The sequence below is a fragment of the Pyrgilauda ruficollis genome, unplaced genomic scaffold, assembly GCF_017590135.1.
Source record: "Pyrgilauda ruficollis isolate IOZ18807 unplaced genomic scaffold, ASM1759013v1 scaffold335, whole genome shotgun sequence".
Classification (NCBI taxonomy): Eukaryota; Metazoa; Chordata; class Aves; order Passeriformes; family Passeridae; genus Pyrgilauda; species Pyrgilauda ruficollis.
In genome coordinates, this window is record NW_024524767.1 from 69270 (window position 1) to 93899 (window position 24630).

Consider the following 24630-nt stretch of genomic DNA (forward strand, 5'->3'; position numbering starts at 1 on the left):
TACAACTTTGCCCTGTGGGATTAAGGATGGCAAACCAGATATATAGATATAGATAAATTTATTATTTATTATGATAAACTATTAGACAAAAATATCTTAATCAGAATTATTTACTACATGGTATAGAAGCTAAAACTACTAGTATAATATAGTATACTATATTGAAGCAATTATGTTAAAGCTACCAAACCCACCCAATTTTTAAGTAGAGACTGATGTTACTCACCCATACCAACAACTCTGGGCTCTTTCTTTCAGCCTCAAGGAGTAACCATGAGGGGCACCCTCACCCAAGGGAGGAATCTTCATACACACTCCAAGAAAGAGTGTGTTAGAATAACCTGCCATTTGAAAGTGGGACTGAACTTTTATCATATAAAGTGATTGACTGTCAGTTATATGTCTCCAGGTCAACTGTGCCAGCTTAGCGTTTTTAGCTAAGGATACTTTACCATATCTGCTACGTCTTCACCTCCATATCAGGATGCTTAACTTTGGGAGTGATGAGTCAGACTGACTGTAGCATAATTCAACACCAAAAGCAGCATGATATCCCCCTCTTAGTTCACCACTGATAGCTTTGCAAAATAGGGCATTGTTCAAGATGTTTTACCTGCTCATGGCTGATCTTCAGAGACAACTCTTCACACTCAATCTGCTTCTTGATGTAGAAGGCAACCCATCTGCCTCTCCTTCCTCCCCCATCTCTTCTGAACAGTCTTTAGCCATAGATAGCTACACTCCAGTCATGGGATTCATCCTACCAAGTTTCAGCAATGGCAACAAGGTCATAGCTTTCTAGCAGCACGGTGGCTTCTAATGCCTCCTGTTTGTTGCCCATGCTGTGTACATTGGTGTAGAGGCACCTCAGCTGGGCTTTTAGGTGTGTTGCCTTCCTAGAAGAAGACCCCTTAATTCAAGATAATTTTCTGGTGTTTCCCTGTTGGCTTTTATTAGCTTAGGAGTCCATGGCTCATCCCTGTAAGACTGCAAGTGTGTTCCAGTGTGGCCACCACACTTCAGAGCCAGCGAGGTCGATACACTACAGCTGGGCTATTGATTTCACCCCCAACACTGTCATGCCACCCCTTAACTCACCTCTGCCGAGCCTGGTCTTTTCCCCTCTCTCCTTCAAACCTAGTTTAAAGCCCTCTCAATCAGCCCTGCCAACTCACAGATTAGAATCCTTTTGCCCTTGCTAGACAGGTGAACCCCATCTGTTTCCAGCAGGCCTGCTGTTGTATAAACCACCTCATGATCGAAAAAGACAAAATTCCACCGATAGCACTGATCTTTGAGACACATGTTGACCAGGTGGGTTCTCCTGTTCTTTTTGGCATTTTTCCCTGCTACTGAAGGAATTGAGGAAAACACCACCTGTGCTCCTGTCCCTTCAACCAGTTGCTCCAATGCTTTGAAGTCCTTTTTGATTGCCCTAAGACTTTTCTCAGCAACCTCGTCGCTGCCAACCTGGGCAGCCAGCAGTGGGGAATAATCAGAGGGCTGAATCAGTCCAAGGAGTCTTCTGGTAATATCCTTTACCCGGGCCCCAGGGAGGCAGCAGACTTCCCTGTGAGATGGGTCCAGTTGGCATACCAGGTCCTTGGTTCCCTTCAGAAAGGAGTCACCCACTACAGTTACCCTTCTTTCTTTCGTAACACCCATAGTTGGGATCCGTCTGGTTGACTGACTTGTTCTGGTCAGCCCTCTAGGTAGTTCTTCATCTCCACTATCATCTGCCTGATCCTTGAGTTCAAGAGCTTCATACCTATTCTGTAAGGGCACCTGGGAATGAGAGGGAGGCCGGAATGGGATTCTCCTACCTCCTGAGTAGAGACCTGTTTCCATTCCCCCCCATTTTTTTAGGTCTCCTTCTGCCTGATGGTGAGAGGGTCAGGGCTTCTCCGACTCTTGCTGAGCTTCCGTCCACTGCATTTTTTTCAGGGGTGGAAGGGTGTGACTCCACCAATGTATTTCTCTCTCACACTCCCTGATACTCTTCAGCCTCTCCACTTCCTCTTTAAGTTCTGCCACCAGGCAGAGCAGATCATCCACCTGGTCACACAGCACGTAGGTGTTGTCTCTGCTGTCATCCGATGTTACCAGGAGTACATGAGTATTACTTAAATGGTGCATTGTTTCAAAGGAGAGCATATGCACCTGGTGAAGCTTAAAGTATCCATTTTTACAAAAATGTTGATTGGCAGTCTATTACTGAGGTGTAACTATATAATTTTATGTAGTGAGGCAAGATTTATGTGGGGTTTTTTCCCTTCTTGGTTGACCTAATTTTTATGAAGTTTCAATATTATTTTTCTTCTGGCATTATTCATATAGAAGTAGATCTGGCAACAGATCACTGTCAAGACAAAAGGACAGACGAAGATCCAGAAGTCCCCTGAAAAAACGGTCTAGATCTAGGGAAAGGTGGAGATCAAGAAGTCGCTCTCATTCTTGGTGAGTTCCATTCCTTAGAAATTATACTGTTCATCTTAACTCATAGTACAACGATTTTGAAAAAAATCTTAACAAACCTTTTAGGTGATGGCAAAGGAAGCAATCTCTAAATGCTTTAGCCTGTCCCAAGGCTTTTTTTGTGAAACAAAAGAATAGAAAGTAAGGTTTTTTTGTGTTCAGTGTACAGCTTTTGTCTGTGATATAGTTAATTTTTTTCATAGTAGTTCATATGGTGCCTTCAGGGGTTAAACCACAACCCTGAGGTATCTAAACTTTGATACCAGTCTAGTCTGCATTTATACCAACATCAAGCTGACTGAAAGTAGGTAACTTAATTGTCAGATTTTAACCAATGAATTAGGTATGTTCTGTGTAGCCTGTGCTACAAAAATGTGAATGATGCTTCTTCAACCTTGTCAGCAGTTATACTTTGGATTCAAGCTGAGCTTGATCCTGCATTCTAAGAACATGTATAAAACTTTTGTGCACGAGATTGTCATGCCGGTGCGTGTGACCCCGGGACCAGGTCAGCCAGGAGCATGGTAATAAATAAAAGGACGAGTGCAATGGATTTGCCTGGAAAATAAGAACCTTTAATAACACACGTAAATAACAAATGTGGAGAAGCTGTGCACAGTACAAGGGGCAGGATCCAAAGACCTAACAATGGGGCAAACAGAATTTTATCTGAGGGGCAGGGCTGAGGGGACAGGATCTAACCAGGGTAGAGAACAAAACATGACTAAATAAGGAAACTGTAGTAAATCAGTCAGAGGGTGGGGTTCAGGACATGGCCTTATATGGAATGGCTTACTTTGCATAAGTATTCCCATCATTCCATGCTCATTCCATGCTGCTCGCCCTAACTTAACAAGATGTTTCCCATGGCCTAAGGTTAATGTTTTCTGAATAAGCCAGTGGGGCCATTCTGCTGTCCATCCCAACCAGACCCACTCCAACATGAGATATTTTTTTTTGCCTTTGGCTATTTCATATTGGCCATACACTACTGTAAGCACAAATGTATATGTCTATTATGTAACATATTTACATTTCAGCATCCAATACACCTTTATTTTGCCTAGTCCATTAATTTTTAAGTCTGATTATCTAATTATTGAACTGTGAAATTCCAACAAAATAATTCCTTTATCTCCTTGGATGATAATGTAACTTTCTGAGGGGTAAAATAGTGAATATTCACAAAACAAAAGTGACTGTAAAAGTAGCTTAATGAACAGAAGCCTTGGTACTTTTCTTTCTGTTTCATCTCTTTAATTCCCCTGACTCATTTAAAGGGAGCTTCATACTTAGGTTTTCCAGTTGTTTTCTGAGGAGAAAAGTTTTGTGGGAAATAAAACTGCAGATCTGTGGACCTCAGTGGGAACAGTTAGGAGGTAGGCTACATAGCTGGGCTTAATTGATAGATCCTTTTGACTCTGTTGCTGTCTGGGGCTTCTTGAGATATCTGCTCACTGGAAGGACCAAATCCAATGAAATCTCTGTGATAAATTACTAGAAGGTGCTTCTTGGGTCGTTGTGAAACCCTTTGCTATTGCTGGGACTGTGTGCTGTTTCATCTTAATGATCTTACATTTCGTATGTGAGACATCCAAAGAGGTATTTCCCAAAACTTGATGGGAACCAAAGTCTTCAGGTCACAGACCATGAAACAAGCCTACTATTTATTAGTAGCCAAACACTTGTTCCAATGAAAAAAGGTGGGGGCTGTGTGTATAAATATCCTAGAGGCAGGTCTAGGAGTCATGTGTCTCCTTTGTTAGAAAGATGGTTTGGGGGTCTCATGCTTCCAAATAATCCTTTACCAAAATGTAGTGTTTCAGTGTCTTGGTTTGAAAGACAGGTGTCTACCAAAGTAGGTGGGAACCTCCCTTAGAATGGAAAAGTTGACTCTCTTCCCTCCAAATTATTATAACTTTGAAATTAAGGGGCTTTCAGGCAAAGATATGGGAAAAGAAATAACAGTTCTTTACTAGTATGTATATGTATAACAAGGCAAACAAACAACAATAACTATGGCAGCAACAACAAACAAAACCAGAAACCCAGTAACAGCCTTCTCTCGGCTGTCAAGCACTTTCCCCTTTGGTGTAGTTATGGTCACAGCCAGCAGGGATGCTGTTGGCTCCTGGCTGGGCGGGGCAGGTGCGAGGATTCCCTCGCGGCTGCAGGGGGCACTGTGGCACGAGTTCAGATACATCTCTCGTGGTGATGGCAGGCGTGCAGATGATAAAATGGACTGTAGGAATTGGTCACAGCCCCAAGCCTGACTGAGTTCAAGAAGCATTTGGACAATGCTCTCAGGCACATGGTGTGGTTCTTGGGGATGGTGCTGTGCAGGGCCAGGAGCTGGATTTTGATAATCCTTGAGGATCTCTTCCAACTCAGCATATTCTATAATTTTATGATTAATTAATTTTTATTTGGCTTGTCTACTAGAACATCCAGTGGAATTTTTCTCACTGTTTTTATAAACATGTATCATTCTCCCTATCACAAAGAAGCTGACTTGTTCTGTTACCTTGCTTCTGTTTTTATGGTCTTACTGATTTTTCGATAATTTTCTAATTCATAATGGCATTACAGATAGTTGAATCGTCTTGGTTGAGTTTTTACCTTACATTTACCTTTTGAGGGAATGTGGTGAAATTTTTTCACAGTTTTTTTTTTGTTTTTGTGTATTAATTGATGTTGGATTTCCAAGCAGTTAAAAGATATTTATGTGAGAGAACACCATAGAATAAAGACTTCAGTCCAGTCAGCTGTCATTATTCACATGGGTGTGGTTAATCTGCAGTCCATTTTACATGTACACCTATTTAGTAAAGAATGAGCTTACAATTTGTAGAGTTTGTCTCACTCCTGATAAAATGTAGAAAATTTATGTATGTATGGTAACGTAGCTGTGAGGTGAAAAGACATTCTTTCAAAGTGTAATGATGTCACTTTGACGATCACAGTTTGATTTGATTTTTGTCCCCTCTTTCCCAGTTTGGTTTCCAAATTTTTGCTATCTATATAGCCTCTCCCACATGGTGAACAGGGGTGACAAATGAAAATTTTGAATAATTACTATTTTTCAACAGAAACGTGTATTTTGTCTTGAACAATTAATGTATGCTAAAGAGTTAGTTGTAATTTTTATTGGAAAGTTCAAATATTAATTAATGGATTTGTGTTTGGTTTTTCACAGGGACAAAAAAAGAGACAAAGAAAAAGTCAAGGAAAAAGAAAAGGCCAAAGAAAACGAGAGAGACCAAGACAAAGAGAAGGAGAGAAACTGGGACAAAGAAAAGGAAAGAGAGCGAGATAAAGAGAGACACAGGGATAAGGACAAGGAGAAGGACCAGGAGAAAGAACGGCATAAAGATCGAGAGAGAGTTAGAGGCAAGGATAGGGATAGAGACAGGGACAAGGACAGGGAAAAGAACAAGGAGGAGAAGGAAAAAGACAGAGAAGAGGTAGACCAGAACAAGGAAAAATATGATGTTATGAAAGAGGGGGAAAAGGATAGAGAGAAGATTAAGGACAAGGAGGGCGATAAGGACAGAAGGGAAAAAGGGGACAAAGAAAAGGAGAAAGATGAGAAGAAAGAGAAGAAGGAGCAAGAAAGAGAAAAAGAGAGAGATGATAAAAAAAAGAAAGAGAAGAGATCCAGAACACCCCCAAGAAGCTATAGCTCTTCAAGAAGATCTCGTAGCTCCAGCAGGTTTGTTTAGAATTTTTTAATGCTTTTTTGGACTTGTCAGTACAGTGATGCACCATGTAAAATGCACATCCTAATTTTTATGTATCGGTATCAACATGCCACTTACCAATTCAATTTGTATTCTTTCTGTTTTTTAGATTTCCCTATAAAATAAAATCTATTCCAAAGAGCTCTATATGATGCTTGATGGAAAATAGTTTATTGTTGGGCAACTGATACTTGCCTTTCACATTACTGTATAGTATAGTCCTTGAGGACAGTAAGTAGATGGTTCTTATGCCTTTTCACTGTGCTGGAGCCATCCAAAACTTATGATAGAGGGACATTAAACACCATCTTTGTCCTAATGAAAGTTTGAGTCACTGGTACATAGTTTCTTCATTACTTACATACTCTACAGTGTTGGTCTGTAATGGAATTTGTTTGGCTTATGAACAGTTGGATGGTAGTATTTGCCACTGGGCCACCTTAAGGATGGCGAGCAATGAATTTTCTTGGCTGGATGGCTGAAGAGCAGGAAGCAAGCATGTTATTTGGCTGACTAACCATTCAGAAAGTGAATGTATGTATCTCAGTTGAAAAATAAGGATGCCTTGTTTAGTTGATTAAATGTCCAGATGCAAGTAAAAATTAACACTTCTTAACCATGCTGATAGTAAACAGGAAAGCAGTCAAGGTTAATCTAGCTGTTGTTTTTGCCTGTGAGGGAGGGTAAACTGAGTGGAAGTCTGGGTAAATTCAATCTAGCAAAAGGAGACTGTGAGATTGATTTTAAGCTCTGTAACTGGACTAACTCAAGCATATTCAAAAGCATAGCAGCTAACTTAAGTTCAGAAGCTTTCCAGATACTTCAGCAATTATGGAGTTCAATAACATCATGTGACAAATTTAGATAGAAAATTTTATGTTACCTTGAGAGAATGAAATGCTGGATGAATTGGGAAAAGTTCTACATATAATAATCACTTCCCTGGACAAAAGCAAAATTTTCATAGCCCTCAAAATTCAAGAGTTTATGGTTCATATAATGCAGAAAAAACTGTAATGGTTTCTGAACATTCTGTTTGGGTTATATGAAATGTCCATGCTGTTCTGGAGGTTTATGGGCAAAATATTGTGGCTTCTTTAAACATATACAGCTTCCTATTTTAATGCATTGTTAACATTATTTCATGGATTGACTACTTGCACAGAGTAGAGGTAGTTCTGTTAGCTTTGGAAACAACGATTTCTGCATGTATGTATCAGGAGTCTTGAATTAGATAATTAATCGTGCTGGACTGACCTAGGTTGAAAGCCAGGTGCTCACTAAGCAACTCTATTGCTCCTTCTCCTCAACTGGATGGGAGAGAAAAATACCATGAGTTGACATAAGAAAGGGGAGAGATCACTCACCAATTACCATTATGGGTGTGGTAGGTTGACCTTGGCTGGATGCCATGTGCCCACCAAGGTGCTCTGTCACTCCTCTTTCTCAGCTGGACAGGGAGAGAGAATAAGATTAAGAACAACTGATAGGTTGAGACAAGGCAGTTTACTAAAGCAAAAGTGAAAGTTGGTATGTGCACGAGCAAAGACAAAAAAAAAATGTTAATTCTCTACTTCCCATTGTTATAGGTAAAAATTGATCCAGCCAATTTTAATAAAAATAAAATGATAAAATTTATTTGTGACCGATATACAGTCCTGACTGCCAACAATCAAAGGCAGTGGTAATTTCCACTTACCTTCTTCTAGTCTCCCCCCGATTTTCTCGTACCCCTCGATCTCTTTTTGAGAGGGTCGTGAGGGATATTCTTGTACCTCTCCTCTTTCAACTTCTGGGGTGCTTACCTGTAGCAGTGCTGCGTTTTTAGCCTCCTTATCAGCTAAGTTGCTCCCTTGGGTCTGAAACTGTACTCCCGCCTGGTGTCTTTTTACATGAACGACCGCAATCGCCTCTGCTTTTTGCTGTAAAATGCTCCTCACATTATGAGGAGTAAAAACAACTAAAGGTGCCCCAAAGGTTATTTTCTTAGCCTCTTCCACCAAAACAGCCACTGCCACAATGGCTTGCAAACATGTAGGCCACCCCCGGCTAGCAGGATCCAGTAGTTTTGATACATACCCCACATACCCCACAGGTTTCTTTGACCCTGCCCACTCCTGAGTTAGCACTCCGTGGTCAGTATGGTTACTCACGTCCACAAATAGTTCAATTTCTAATTTTCCCGCTTCTCCCTTTGAATGCCAAACCTTAGGACTGATTTTTCCCTCGTCCTCTGTAGTTAGTTGATACAAACTTACCATAAGCTGTGAGTCCTGAGCAATCAGGCTAATCCCCAAATTCACCATTAAATCCCTTTCCAGCAAATTATAATCTGTTTCTTCTACCAACAGGATATTTCCCAAACAGATTTTAGTTTCAGACTCTATTTCTACATCTTTTATAACTGGTACCTTAAAGGGTTCACCTTTTGCTCTGATGACCATCATGGAATCTTTGCTTTTAAAGCATCCACAAGGTAATTGTTGAACAGTGCTGTGCTCGGCTCCCGAATCAACCAAGAATACCAATTCTTCTTTCTGGGGTCCTATTTTTAATTTTATCAAGGGCTCTCTGGGTGTTATGGACCCCAAATTAAAAAGCCCCTGACACCTCTAATCCTCCTGAAAGATCCTTTCATCCCTCAGTCTCTTTTTACATTCCCTCTTAAAGTGACCTCTTTGCTTACAGTAGTAGCACTAAAGTCCATCCCCCTGCCTATTCGTGGGTTTCTTTTGGGAGTGGTTAGGTTTCCCTTGAGGTTTGTGTGCCTGACCCATCTTATCTGTGTTCAAATCCCTCTCGTGTTTCTGAGCTTCCCTTACCGCCGCCACCAAGACCTTTGCCTGTGCCTTTTGCTTTTCGTCCTCCCTTCTCATGTAAACCCTCTGAGCTTCCCTCAGTAATTCCTGTAGCGTCTTCTCCTGCCAATTCTCCATCTTTTCTAGTTTCCGCCTTATATCTTCCCATGATTTTGCCACAAACTGGGTCTTCAACATGATTGCTCCCACTGGGGAGTCAGTATCTATCCCTGAGTACATCTGGAGGCTTCTCCTTAGTCTCTCCAGCCACTCAGTGGGAGTTTCATCCCTTCCCTGGCACTCCCCTAGTGCTTTACTCAGATTTTGTCCCTTTGGAACTGCCCCCCTAATACCTTGTATAACCATATTTCTCAATTCTATCATTTTACATCTGTCTTCCTCCATCTGCGCATTCCACGAAGGTCTCTGGTTAGGCCATTTGTCTTCACCACTCCCCCCTTGAGGATTTCTATGCTCCCAGTCCTTTATTGCAGCTGACCTTATAATTTCCCTTTCCTCCACATTGAACAGCGACCTCAGGATAGCGCTGATGTCATCGTAGGAATATATGCTGTTCCCCAGGAATTCATCCAGTCTCTCCGCCACCCCCAACGGATCATCCATTATCTTCCCCATTTCCTTTTTGAATGCTCACACATCCCCAGAGTTTTTTGGCACGTTTACGTACCCAATAACTCCCGGAGCTGTTGGAACCTCCCTTAGTGGAAAAAGATTTTGTTGACCTTCCTCGTCCTCACTATCATCTAAGTTTACCTTTTGGGTCTGGTGTCTTGTCCTGCTAGCAGGCGGGGATCCGCTCCCACCTGTGGGAAGGGTGTGCCTTGTGTTCTCTATCTGCTGTGAGGGAGGAGGGGGCAGGGACGGTTCTTGTGAGTGCTGCATCACCGAAGCCTGTCCTTGTATAGGTAAGGCTTCCATTGGCGGTGCTTGTGGTAACACAGGCTGGTGTGCAGGATTTACTGGCACGGGGAGAGGGAGAGGGTCTTGCGGTGTCGGGTAAGGGGGTGGGAGATTGTCCAAGGGTTCCCATGTCTCACCAGGGTTCGTCTGGTTTCTGTAGGTTTTAACCGGAAAAAGTCCCGTACTGGCATATTCCCAGAGTTGGGTGTACTCCCTTTCTTCACTTGTTGGCCCGGTCTCCTCAGACACTAACTCATCCAAGGCCCAGCATGTTTCCTTTTCAAAGGTGCCAAACATGGGCCACAATAGATATTTCTTAACCTCCGCGTTCGCCCATTTCTCCATGCAATAGTAAATAATTCGTTCCCTTGACCTCCTCCGCCTTGTCAGGCACTCCTCCCAGTGTTCTAACATCCATCCCAATGGACTATTCCTAGGTATGTCTGGTAAACAATACTGCCAGCTGCAGTTTTTGTCACCCTGTGAAGCAATCCCCTTCTCCCTTGCTGGTGTGATTTTAAGGCTTTATATTATATTATTCTAACAATCATATTCTATCAGCACGAATTACCATCATATCCATAACACCATCCAGCCAATTCCTGGGAAGCAAGGCATGTGTAGCAGTTGCTCTGGAAGTCTGTCACGTTAAAAGGGGAGATTTCCTCAACCCTTGGTGTGAGAAAGCTTAGTATTTAATTTGTCTGTAAGTGCCCCAGGAAAGCCGAGACCCCTGTGCTCAACCAGTCTGTCAGCATCCTGTTAGGGGGACCCTTCACTGAACAGTCCAACTGGATTGGAGGGTGACTCAACTGACTTAGTGAGGGAAACACACCAACAACATAAGGGAGACCCCTCAGCAAGTCTTCAGCTTTATTTGAGTATGTTATCCACTGTCAGTGCCCGTGAAGGACTCACACTAACAGTTTATGGAATAACACTTAATATAAAATTGTGACAGGTTAAGGTTCAAGGATTGTCAGTGATGGTATCTGACTGCAAAGATGTATTCAAAGCAGTACACAGACAGGGTCTCATCCCCATTAAATGTATTCAGCATGCAGAGTACGGTTCTTACCCAATAGGCATCCCTATGGGGAAAAAGACAGGTTCAGCCTGTTGACTGATCCCAACAGTTACAATGGAGTCTTCCCTAACTTTTCTCCCATTCTCCACTTACTTTTATATTATTTCTTTATGTTTAGGTGGAGCTTGAGTGACTCTAGTCATACATACCTTTATTACTGCTTGGTGTAAAATTCTGTTGCTTTGCTTTGAAAGATACAGTAAAAAAAATATAGAGCACATGCCCAGTGAGGTGTGGTGGCACCTTGCAGGTGGGTAGCTGTGGGATGGCGGTATGCATTAATATTACAATTAGGCTATAATGAAGCAAGTTCATCTGAGGAGAGCAATTTCAACACAGTTGATGGCTCAGCAGCAGGACATCTTTTCCTATCTCCCCTGGTTGACAGGTGCTACTTGGTTTATCAGCTGCAAAGTATCATTGAGTTCCCCTCCCTGTAAGGATTTCAACAGAGCCTGGCTGCAGTGTGCCCACTCGGTTCCACCCTCCATTCCATCCCCTTTAGCAGGTGCTCTGGTTGCAGATTGTGGGTGTGGGGAATTATCATAGAATAGGTCTTGAGCATGCCAACCGCATTCTATCCAGGGAGTGGCAACTGTATTTTAGCCTATAATTTCCATACTGTTTATAACTTCTGTCAGGATGTGAATATAACTTCTCAGTTTCCTCTAATTTTATCCCCAGACATCTTTCCACAAAGGTAAACATTGTAAATAAGGAATGTTCCCCCTTCTTCCCCATTTTCTTAGCTTTTATATCTGAGCTGACATCATATGATATGAAATATCCCTTTGGTCAATTCAGGTCAGCTGTCCTAGTTGTGTCCCCTCTGTCATGGTTTAGGAATGGTATTTCCCAATTTAGTGTTTCCACTGAAACACTCCAAACCACATGCCACTTCCTCACTCCCCTCTCCCCCTCCCTTCTGCAGCAAGCTGAGAGGAGAACTGAAAGCACAAAAGGCAAAGATCATGCATCAAGATAAGAACAGTTTACTGGAAACATCAATGAGATAAGAAAACTAACAGTAACAGCAACAGCAACAGTACTAATAGCAATGTACAAGAAAGAGGACATGATTCACTGAATGACTCCCATTACTCACCGTGGAACCCAGTAATAGGGGAACCTCCACCATGATATCCCCAAAAGAGACCTCCTTCCCCCACCCCTGGCAATGAGGTGGTATAAACTAACTGGCTTTACTGGCTACAGCAGAAATTAACCCTATCCTGGCTGGAACCAGGACATTATCCACCCCTTAATCTATACCATATACTCACCTTCTAACTATATACATACACATATATATATATTTTATATATATAATATATTATATATATTATATATATATATATAAAATATACACAAGCATGAATATCATTGCCATAGTCAATGGCCATCCCTCCAAGATGTCTGTTAAGTTAATTTAGTCCGTGACTGTGGGTTCTATCCATCCTAGATGTCTTCTAGGGCAGGAGGGCTGGTGTGCTGTTGGCTGATTGCAAGTTGCATCAGGAACTCACAACTGGTGTATCTGGAGCAGTCCATCCTCATTGTCCATGGTAGTTATGGCATACAGTAGAAGTGTCATTCAGCAACCAGTATTATACAATTCAACATTACCAACTGTTCTCATCCAAAAATCAAATCCCCTTGAGGTACACATCGTGTTTCTCCATCCTTCTGCATTACCCACAAGGTACACCCAGATCCTTGAGCAAAACCAATCCCATGGATGGTTTTGCCTTTGCTTGAGGGAAGACTAATCCAAACTGTTTTCTCTAACACATTCCTCATATGGACCACAGGAACTTTAACCCCTTATACAGTATCTGGAGGTTTTGATTGGGCAGGGCCAGCTTGATTGGTAGAGCCTTGGGTATTAACTAACCAGGTGGCCTTTACTAGATGTAGATCCCAATATTTGAAGGTCCCATCACCCATTGCTTTCAATGTGGTTTTTAACAGTCCATTGCACCATTCAATTTTCCGAGAAGCTGGTGCACGATAGGGAATATGATACACCCACTCAATACCATACTCTCTGACCAAGGTGTCTATGAGGCTATTTTTCAAATGAGTCCCGTCATCTGACTCAATTCTATCTGAGGTGCCATGTCACCACAGGACTTGCTTTTCAACGTCCAAGATAGTGTTCCGGGCAGTGGCGTAAGGCACAGAGTACGTCTCCAGCCATCCAATGGCTGTTTCCACCATTGTAAGCATGTAGTGCATGCCTTGATGGGTCTGTGGGAGTGTGATGTAATCAGTCTGCCAGGCCTCCCCATATTTCCCATATTTATATTTTGACCATTGTCCATCAGGGGCTTTACCCGCTTGGCCTGCTTGATCACAGCTCGTGTTTCATAGTTATGGATAACCTGGGAGGTAGTGTCCATGGTTAAGTCCACCCCTCAGTCACAAGCTCATCTGTATGTTGCATCTCTTCCCTGATGACCTGAGGTGTTATGGACCCATCAAGCCAGAAATAATTCACCCTTATGCTGCCAGTCCAGATCCACCTGAGATGCTTTAATCTTGGCAGCCTGATCCACCTGTCCATTGTTGCAATGTTCTTCCATAGCCTTACTCTTGGGTATGTGTGCATCTATATGATGTACATTTACTGCTCTATCCAGGCAGCAGTGTCTTACCACAATTCTGCAACCCAGACAGGTTTACCTCTCTGCTGACAATTGGTCTTTTTCCATTGATCCAGCCACCCCCACAGAACATTTCCTGTCGGCAATGGAGAGAGATGGGGAGACTGACTCGGTGATCAGAATCTGATTTTATTGTGGGATACAAGCGCTTATATACTATTTTAGGGAGACTAGTAATGTGTACTACAATGATTAGGTTAAAATCACATACACAAACTTATGCATATAACAACATGTCTTGATTGCAGAGTTTAATGGGATTTTCTTTTTCCGGTCAACCTGTCTGATTTAATCTTCTTGCAATCTAGGTCTAATTTTCAAAGTTCCGTTTGCTTTTGCCGAGGCATCCTGTTATCAAATCTCTTATGTTAACCAGGTCCAAAGTCCATCATCTGTCTTGTGTCCCCCAACATTCCAACAATTTCCTACCATCCACAAATCAGTGCAGAGGTAGAATGCTGGCCATTTCTCTTATTCAGTGATATCTAAAGCTAGCTGGATGTCTTTCACATCTGCAACCTGACTTGATCCACCTTGTCCCTCAATAGCTTCCACGACTCGATGCATAGGACTCCATATGGTAGCTTTCTATTTTCAATGTATGCCTGCAATATGGCAGGAACCATCATTAAAGAGAGTGTATTGCTTTTCATTTTCTGGCAGCTGATTATATGGTGGGGCCACCTCTGCACATTTTACCTTCTCCTCCTTTTCTGATGATAGTCTGAAATTTTCGCCTTTGGGCCAGTTCACGATGACTTCCAAGATCCCTGGGTGATTGGGGTTTCCTATTCGAGCTCACTGTGTGATCAAAGCAATCCGCTTACTCCAGGTAGTATCATTGGCATGATGTGTTGCAGGGACTTTCCCTTTGAGCATCCAGCCTAGCACTGGCAGTCAGGGTGCCAGGAGGAGCTGTGCTTCAGTGTCAATCACTTCTGAAGCAGCTCCAACCCCTTTATAAGTATCATTTTTGCAGTTGAGGTGTAACAGGCCTTGGATCCTTTGTGTCCTTGACTCCAGAACCCTAGGAGTCATCCTCGAGTCTTCTTGTGTACTTTTTGCTAGAGGGTCCAGGAAAGACCAATATTCCCAGATGCAGTGTAGAGCACATTTTTCACATCTTGTCCTGTCCTGACTGGCCCAAGGGCTACTGCATGAACAATCTTCTGTTTAATTTGTTCAAAAGCTTCTTGTTGTTCAGCACCCAACTTATCAGCAGGAAGGGAGAGGACTTACAGTCTGACTATATTCTGGAATATGCATCCTCCAAAAACCCACAGTGCCTAGGAAAGCTGGTTGGTGGGAACAGAGCTGCTATTTTGTTGACCACATCCATTGGAGTCTGATGATGTCCATCTTACCATTTTATTCGTTAAAACTGAATCTCCTGAGCAGGTCCCTTGGCCTTACTCTGCTTTATGGCAAAACTGGACTTCAGCAGAATCTGGAATACCTCACCCCCTTCTCAAAAACTTCTGCTGTGTTGCCCCACATGATGACATCATCAATGTGTTACAAGTGTTCTGGAGCCTCACCCTTTTGCAGTGCAGTCTGGATCAGTCCATGACAAATGGAAGGGCTATGTTTCCACCCCTGGGGCAATTGATTTCAGGTGTACTGGACACCCTTCCAGGTGAATGCAAACTGTGGCCTGCACTCTGCTGCCAGAGGAATGGAGAGAAGCACATTAGTAATGATGGTGGCACCACTTTGCTGCCTTGGAGGCCAGTTTATACTGAAGTCCCAGTATGTCCGGCACAGCAGCACTCAGCAGTGGTGTGACTTCGTTCAGGCCACAATAGTCTGTCAGTCTTCACTCTCCACTGGACTTATGCACTGGCCATAGAGGACTATTAAAGTGTGAGTAAGTCTTGCTGACAACTCCCTGAGTCTCCAGTTCACAACTCATCTCACAGACAGGGGCCATGGTGTCCCAGTTAGTGCGGTATTGCTGACGGTGCACTGTTGTGGTAGGGATCAGTACCTGTTGTTCTTCAACCCTCATCAGTCCCACAGCAGAAGGGTTCTATGAGAGACTAGGCAAGGTATTCAGTTGTTTAATTTCCACTGTCTCCACAGCATGTATCCCAAAATCACAGTGATGCCCTTTTGGGTCCTTGAAATACCCTCTCCTCAGGTAATCTGTGTGAGGGATGCATGGGGCCTCTGGATCAGTCACAATGGGGTGTTTTTGCCAATTGCTCTGTATCAAGCTCACTTCAGTTTCCAGTACAGTCAGCTGTTGGGATCCCTCTGTCAACCCAGAAATAGAGATAGATTCTGCCCCTAAATATTTTGATGGCATCAGGGTGCACTGTGCACCAATGTCAACTAATGCCTTATACCCTTGTGGGTCTGATGTGCCAGGCCATCGGATGGTCACAGTCTAATAGATCCGATTGTCCCTTTCCTCCACCTGGCTGGAGGCAAGGCCCCTCTAATTCTGGTCATAGTACTCATTGCTCACTTATGGTAAAGATGACCTGGAGGTCCCTTCAAGAGTATCAGAAGTAACATCATCCCTTTTATTCTGTCTGAGGACTTGCTCACTGGAAACTGGAGCTACATTTATCCTTGAAGAATTTCCTGCAGTGGTTATCCTTCCTCTCAACTCACATACACATGCTGCTAGGACAGAGGTGGGTTTTCCATCCCATTTCCTCATGTCCTCTCCATGGGCACACAGATAAAACCACAGGTTACCTTGTGGTGTGTACCCTCTCTCTCAAGTATGGGGGTGCTTGCTCCCAATAGCAGACTCTGGTCCATACTGGTGGGGCATGGGACATTTCCTCTCTAACTCTCTCGAGTCTTTCAAATCTGTCTGCTGTCTTGGACAGTCTTTCCACAGCCGAGGTACCACAACCATGTGAACAGACCAAGCAACATTGTGATCAGTGGCTCCGTACCTGATATAACAAATGCTTATGGATGCCCCGCTTGACTCCCTACACAAAATCACAGACTCGTTAGGGTTGGGAGGGATCTCTGGAGATCATCTAGTCCAACCCTTCTGCCAAAGCAGGTTGTATTGGATCTGACTGAGATAGAGTTCATTTTTCCTTAGCAGCCCTCACATTGATGTGCTTAGCATTGGTAGCTGGAAGCATATTGATAACACACCAGTGTTTTGGCTACTGCTGAGAAGCACTGTCCGTCTAACATTCCTTCCCCCCATCAAGGGGCTGGGAGTGGGCAAGATCCTGGGAGGGGACACAACCAGGCCAGCTGACCCAAATTAACCAAAGGGATATTACATACCATATGACGTCAGCTCAGATATAAAAGCTAAGGGAGAGAGGAGGAACAGGGGGCATTCGTTATTCTACGTTTGCTTTCCAGAGCAACCACTACTCGTGCTGAAGCCCTGCTTCCCGGGAAGTGTCTGAACATCTCTCGCTGATGAGAAGTAGAGATTAACTTTCCCCTTTCCTTATGCATGCATAAACTTTTGTTTATTTTTTTTCCTTTGCTTTAGTAAATGGCCTTATCTTAACCTACTAGTTGTTTTCCATCTTATTTTCTCCCCTGTCCCACTGGGGAGTGATAGAGCAGCTTACTGGACACCTGGCACCCAGCCAAGGTTAAACCACTAGTCCTTTTGGTGCCCAAATGTGGGATAAGATAAAGGCAGTTATACATATATATATATATATTGCATGCTATAGTAAATGATAAATAGTAGTTATCAAGTAGTAAGCTCCTATGCAGGACATGGCGTTTGTCAACTGCGCTGCTTATCACTCTGTTTTGCTGAGTTTGGGAACATGTTAAGACAAACAATGATGAGTGAATACAGCTCCTTCTCCCTGCCCAGGGTGGATGTGAATGATTTTGTACTGCAGACTTCCATGGTCTTTGCTCATCCTTATGTAAGCTGTTTAATACTATTAATAATATTAGCTAATACTGTTGGTACACTATGGAATTCATGCAATCTGTCATCCTGGTATAAGAGAAAACAACCTTTATGTGAAGAGCTATTGAAAATCTGCCCTGTGGAAAAATTTGGTCAGGTTCCTAGGGTAGTTATCACCTTCCATTGCCTGGGACTTTACACCCAAACAGGTAAACAACCCTAATAAACTGACCTGTCAACTGAAAGAAGGGTGCCTTGTTTACCCCAATGAATACCAGCAGCTTCTTGCCCTGTACAAGAGCCTGGCCTGTGCCTACCGAGCCACCGTTCAATACTGTCACAGGACTATAGTTGATGCAGGAATCCAAACTGCATTTGAGGACACTATGGCTGAGACAAGGACTCAAACTACAGCAACTACAGTAATTGCCCCTGTAGCGAAAACAAAAAAATGGACAAGGCAAGTTGCAGGCCCATACTATCAATTAGTAAGGGAGGAAGAAGAAGAGGAAGTAACAGTAGGAAAGGAGGGATTAGATCAAGAGGCAGGCCCTTCAACAAAGAAATTGAAAGGAGTGAGGCAAATCAAACGGGAAACTGAAGTTACTTGGTGTTGCAGCCTGAATTGCTGCTAGTAAAATCCAGGGTAAAGAACTACAAAGGCCTTTGCATAATATTCACAGATCTTTAATTCAGCCACGCAGTGAGATGCTCAGAGTTCCCAAAGCCCACACATGTATATGGTCTAGGTTACTCAGTCCCCAGGGGGTAGGGGGTGAACCTCGTCTCGGGGCAGTACAAAGATGAGGGCCAATCAGGGAATAGGGAGGGAGTGGCTCGGGGACATAAGGACAGGGAAAGGAGCCAGTGGGGCCAAACAGCTTTGAGGGAAGCTTCTTATGTCCCCCCAACCCAGGGGATGCCCCCCAGGGTCTCCACAACTTGGTCCCTGACCTCATCAGAACTTTGAGACTTGCAAAAAGATTACAGCCGCCAGCAAGGTGAGCAGATTTCTGCCTGGCTGCTTTTGTGCTGGGATAATGGGGCCAACAGTCAGTAGTTAGAAGGTCATGAAGCCAAACAGCTGGGATCCCTTCCTAAGGATCAGGAAATTGAAAGAGGAACTGGAAAGGAAGGAGAAATTTGCAGACTCTGGAAATGGCTTCTCTCAAGCGTGAGGGCAAGATATCCATTTAAGGAAGATCTTGTGAGCTCCCCAGCAAAGTGGACCACTACAGACAAAGGTATCCAGTACAGAGAAGTAGCAGTGCTGGAAATAATCTATAGTGATCTAAAAAGTGACAGAGTCCCTAAAGATCCAGAGGATGTCCCTTGTACAATGGCCATGTGGAGGAAGGTGGTTCAAAGTTCCCCTGCATCATATTCCAGCAGCTTGGTATCATTGTATTATCCACAAATGGATACACCAACTGTAGAGATGGCATCCTCCTGGCTCTGAAATGTAGAAGAAACACTGGGTACTTCCTCATGCCTACAAGCTAGCACCCCAGCTTTTAGGGGCAGCCCAAGAGATCTGTCCTCTCCTGCTCTGGTCAGAGGGAAGTCCCAAGCTCAGGCAGTGTGGTGAACTCTGGTTCTTTCTGTGTGACCAGAGGGAGGGTATGAGGAAGTGGGATGGTGAACCCACCTTTAAGCTGGAAGGCCATGTCTGTGAACTGAGAGGGAAGAGAGCTGTTAAGAAAGGGTCATCCAAAATGACTCCGTGTCATTGCTGCAGAAAGAAAAGAAGGCAATCAGTGATCTCCCAGACATAAAATAACTGAAATCACTTCCATTAACCGTGGTGAGGACACTTCTGATCTGGCATCCCAAAGGTCAGACATCCACAAATGGATACACCAACTGTAGAGATGGCATCCTCCTGGCTCTGAAATGTAGAAGAAACACTGGGTACTTCCTCATGCCTACAAGCTAGCACCCCAGCTTTTAGGGGCAGCCCAAGAGATCTGTCCTCTCCTGCTCTGGTCAGAGGGAAGTCCCAAGCTCAGGCAGTGTGGTGAACTCTGGTTCTTTCTGTGTGACCAGAGGGAGGGTATGAGGAAGTGGGATGGTGAACCCACCTTTAAGCTGGAAGGCCATGTCTGTGAACTGAGAGGGATGAGAGCTGTTAAGAAAGGGTCATCCAAAATGACTCCGTGTCATTGCTGCAGAAAGAAAAGAAGGCAATCAGTGATCTCCCAGACATAAAATAACTGAAATCACTTCCATTAACCGTGGTGAGGACACTTCTGATCTGGCATCCCAAAGGTCAGACAGTGAATACTCTGACCAGGAACAGAGGGTCCCTGCCTTCAGCCAGGAGGACGAAAGGGATGACCGGGTATACTGGACTGTGTGTATTTAATGGCCTGGCACATCAGATCCCCAGAAGTATAAAGCTTTAATAGATACTGGTGCACAGTGCACACTAATGCCATCAAGGCAGAAGAGTGCGGAATCCATCTGCATCTCTGGACAGGGGGAGGCCAGGAGTTCTCTGTATTAGAGGCTGAGGTGAGTTTAACGGGACAAATGGGAAAAGCATATCATTGTGACTGGCCCTGAGGTGCCTTGTATCTTTGGCATCAACTACCTCAGGAGAAGGTACTTCAAGGATCCAAAAGGGTATTGGTGGGCTTTTGGTGTAGCTGTGAATACAGAAAAATCAAACAGTTATCCACCCTGCCTGACCTCTCCGAAGATCCCTTCATCATGGGATTGCTGCAGGTTGAAGACCAGCAAATACCAATTGCTACCAGGACAGTGCATCGGCAGCAATATTGCACCAACTGAGACTCTTAAACTCCCACCCAGAGCCAAGGAGTGATCAGCAGAACACACTCACCCATTAACAGCCTCATATGGCCAGTGTGAAAGTCTAATGGGGAATGGAGGCTGATAGTAGAGTATCGTGGCCTGAATGAAGTCACACCACCTCTGAGTGCTGCCGTTCCAGACATGTTGGAACTTCAATATGAGCTGGAATCAAAAGCAGCCAAATGGTGCCACAACTGATATCACTAATGCATTTTTCTCAATCCCTTTGGCGGCAGAGTGCAGGCCACAGTTTGCTTTCACTTGGAGGGAAATCCAATACACCTGGAACCAACTGCCCCAGGGGTGGAAACACAGCCCCACAATCTGCTGTGAATTGATCTAGACTGCGCTGGAACACAGTGTCACCTAGAGCAGGTTACAGAAAAATGTGGCCAGGTGAGTTTTGAATGTCTCCTGAGAGGGAGAATCCACAACCTCCCTGGGCAACCTGTTCCAGTGCTCTGCCACCCACAACATAAAGAAGTTCTTCCTCATGTTGAGATGGAACTATTTGTGTTTTAGTTCATGGCCATTGCTCCTGGTTCTGTCACTGGGCACCACTGAGTCTGGCACCATTCTCTTGTCACCCACCTTTGAGATATTTATATGTAGTGATGATATCCTCTTTGAGTCTTCTTTTCTCTAGACTAAAGAGGCCCATCTCCCACAGTGTTTCTGCATAAGAGAGATGCTCCAGACCTGACCCCCCCCCCCCCCCCCCCTAATGCCCCCCCCCCATGTCCCCCCAACCCAGGGGATGCCCCCCAGGGTCTCCACAACTTGGTCCCTGACCTCATCAGAACTTTGAGACTTGCAAAAAGATTACAGCCGCCAGCAAGGTGAGCAGATTTCTGCCTGGCTGCTTTTGTGCTGGGATAATGGGGCCAACAGTCAGTAGTTAGAAGGTCATGAAGCCAAACAGCTGGGATCCCTTCCTAAGGATCAGGAAATTGAAAGAGGAACTGGAAAGGAAGGAGAAATTTGCAGACTCTGGAAATGGCTTCTCTCAAGCGTGAGGGCAAGATATCCATTTAAGGAAGATCTTGTGAGCTCCCCAGCAAAGTGGACCACTACAGACAAAGGTATCCAGTACAGAGAAGTAGCAGTGCTGGAAATAATCTATAGTGATCTAAAAAGTGACAGAGTCCCTAAAGATCCAGAGGATGTCCCTTGTACAATGGCCATGTGGAGGAAGGTGGTTCAAAGTTCCCCTGCATCATATTCCAGCAGCTTGGTATCATTGTATTATCCACAAATGGATACACCAACTGTAGAGATGGCATCCTCCTGGCTCTGAAATGTAGAAGAAACACTGGGTACTTCCTCATGCCTACAAGCTAGCACCCCAGCTTTTAGGGGCAGCCCAAGAGATCTGTCCTCTCCTGCTCTGGTCAGAGGGAAGTCCCAAGCTCAGGCAGTGTGGTGAACTCTGGTTCTTTCTGTGTGACCAGAGGGAGGGTATGAGGAAGTGGGATGGTGAACCCACCTTTAAGCTGGAAGGCCATGTCTGTGAACTGAGAGGGAAGAGAGCTGTTAAGAAAGGGTCATCCAAAATGACTCCGTGTCATTGCTGCAGAAAGAAAAGAAGGCAATCAGTGATCTCCCAGACATAAAATAACTGAAATCACTTCCATTAACCGTGGTGAGGACACTTCTGATCTGGCATCCCAAAGGTCAGACAGTGAATACTCTGACCAGGAACAGAGGGTCCCTGCCTTCAGCCAGGAGGACGAAAGGGATGACCGGGTATACTGGACTGTGTGTATTTAATGGCCTGGCACATCAGATCCCCAGAAGTATAAAGCTTTAATAGATACTGGTGCACAGTGCACACTAATGCCATCAAGGCAGAAGAGTGCGGAATCCATCTGCATCTCTGGACAGGGGGAGGCCAGGAGTTCTCTGTATTAGAGGCTGAGGTGAGTTTAACGGGACAAATGGGAAAAGCATATCATTGTGACTGGCCCTGAGGTGCCTTGTATCTTTGGCATCAACTACCTCAGGAGAAGGTACTTCAAGGATCCAAAAGGGTATTGGTGGGCTTTTGGTGTAGCTGTGAATACAGAAAAATCAAACAGTTATCCACCCTGCCTGACCTCTCCGAAGATCCCTTCATCATGGGATTGCTGCAGGTTGAAGACCAGCAAATACCAATTGCTACCAGGACAGTGCATCGGCAGCAATATTGCACCAACTGAGACTCTTAAACTCCCACCCAGAGCCAAGGAGTGATCAGCAGAACACACTCACCCATTAACAGCCTCATATGGCCAGTGTGAAAGTCTAATGGGGAATGGAGGCTGATAGTAGAGTATCGTGGCCTGAATGAAGTCACACCACCTCTGAGTGCTGCCGTTCCAGACATGTTGGAACTTCAATATGAGCTGGAATCAAAAGCAGCCAAATGGTGCCACAACTGATATCACTAATGCATTTTTCTCAATCCCTTTGGCGGCAGAGTGCAGGCCACAGTTTGCTTTCACTTGGAGGGAAATCCAATACACCTGGAACCAACTGCCCCAGGGGTGGAAACACAGCCCCACAATCTGCTGTGAATTGATCTAGACTGCGCTGGAACACAGTGTCACCTAGAGCAGGTTACAGAAAAATGTGGCCAGGTGAGTTTTGAATGTCTCCTGAGAGGGAGAATCCACAACCTCCCTGGGCAACCTGTTCCAGTGCTCTGCCACCCACAACATAAAGAAGTTCTTCCTCATGTTGAGATGGAACTATTTGTGTTTTAGTTCATGGCCATTGCTCCTGGTTCTGTCACTGGGCACCACTGAGTCTGGCACCATTCTCTTGTCACCCACCTTTGAGATATTTATATGTAGTGATGATATCCTCTTTGAGTCTTCTTTTCTCTAGACTAAAGAGGCCCATCTCCCACAGTGTTTCTGCATAAGAGAGATGCTCCAGACCTGACCCCCCCCCCCCATCATCTTAGTGTCCCTCCACTGAACCCTCTCCAGTAACTCCTTGTCTTTCTTGTACTGAGGAGCCCAGAACTGGACACACAACTCCAGGTGTGACCTCAGTAGGGCCAAATAGAGGGGGAGGATCACCTCCCTCGACCTGCTGACCACACTCTTCCCAATGCACCCCAGCATACCATTGACCCTCCTGGCCACAAGGGCATACTGCTGGATCATGGTCAACTTGTCATCCACCAAGACTTCCAGGTCCTTCTCCACAGAGCTGCTCTCTAGTAGGTCAGCCCCAGCCTATACTGGTCCTTGGGGTTATTCCTCCCCAGGTGCAGGACCCTACACTTACTCTTGTTGAACCTCATTAGGTTTCTGTCTGCCCAACTCTCCAGCCTATCAAGGTCCTGATGAATGGCAACACAGCCTTCAGGTGTATCAGCCACTCCCCCCAGTTTAGTATTATCAGCAAACTTACTGAGGGTACATTCTGTCCCTTTGTCCAGGTTGTTGATAAGCAAGTTTATTGTGTTTTTTACACACCCCACTCTCATATGATTTTGTTACTGGCTCAACCCCAGGTTTCCCATAGCAGTCTCAGACATCTGATTCCTTAATTTATTCATAGTGCAGTAACAGAAACAGCTCAAGCTGGTGCCTTCAAGGAGGAACCCTGAACAACTGAATCCCTGGGCTTTTATATCCTTCCAGTCTATCTGCACAATAGTCTGGGGTCTTCCTGCTGAGTCCTCAGCTCCTGCTGTGTCTCTGAGTGTCCGATCACCTGGCTGGTGCTACAGGTCCCTGTGCCCTTTGTTGTGCAAAAGGTCAGTGCCAGTTCACAGCCTCTTCCTGGGGCTCTCGCTATTTTCCACCACACAGAGTTTAATCTGTAGCTCGCACTGCAGCTGCGCACTGAGCTACTTGCACAGAATGTATTACTCAACACTCACGAGAGTGGAGTAGAGGGGGTCTTATTCCACACTACCACCATTCTTCCAAGTACTGCTAGTTGGGGACAGGTGGTGTGAAATGTCTCTGCCTCAAAGCTTCTGTCTGTCTCAGAATTCAAAAAATTATAGCACCGCTAGACCTGATGTTGGTCTAAGGCAAATCTTGGAGTGACTTCTAGTGAACTTTATTTAAATCAACAGGAAGTTGGCTCATGTCATTACCCTGTGGAATTTTTCCCTTTGAGACAAGAATGTGTATGATTTAGAGTCACAAAATCAGTATCAAATTTTTCAAACTATTTTTCCTTAAATTTTGCTGTATTAGTGTTCCTTAAGAGTGTGAATAGAAATAGGCACACAAAAATCTTTTTATAGACAAATGTAACA

At 44.4% G+C, this 24630-nt stretch overlaps 1 protein-coding gene across 5 annotated transcripts in view; it reads left to right on the forward strand.

Annotated features, from left to right (window-relative positions):
• The window catches only part of LOC121357457 (splicing regulatory glutamine/lysine-rich protein 1-like), a 71295-nt gene that overhangs the window by 41080 nt on the left and 5585 nt on the right, over nucleotides 1-24630 (forward strand). For 4 of the 5 annotated variants that reach the window (XM_041474721.1, XM_041474722.1, XM_041474724.1 and 1 more), the window contains 2 exons: nucleotides 2338-2457; nucleotides 5672-6187. In XM_041474721.1, the coding sequence (XP_041330655.1) occupies nucleotides 2338-2457; nucleotides 5672-6187 (636 nt within the window). Of the gene's footprint in view, nucleotides 1-2337; nucleotides 2458-5671; nucleotides 6188-20602; nucleotides 20931-24630 lie in introns of those variants that run through there. The other variant, XM_041474723.1, reaches the window with a different exon arrangement.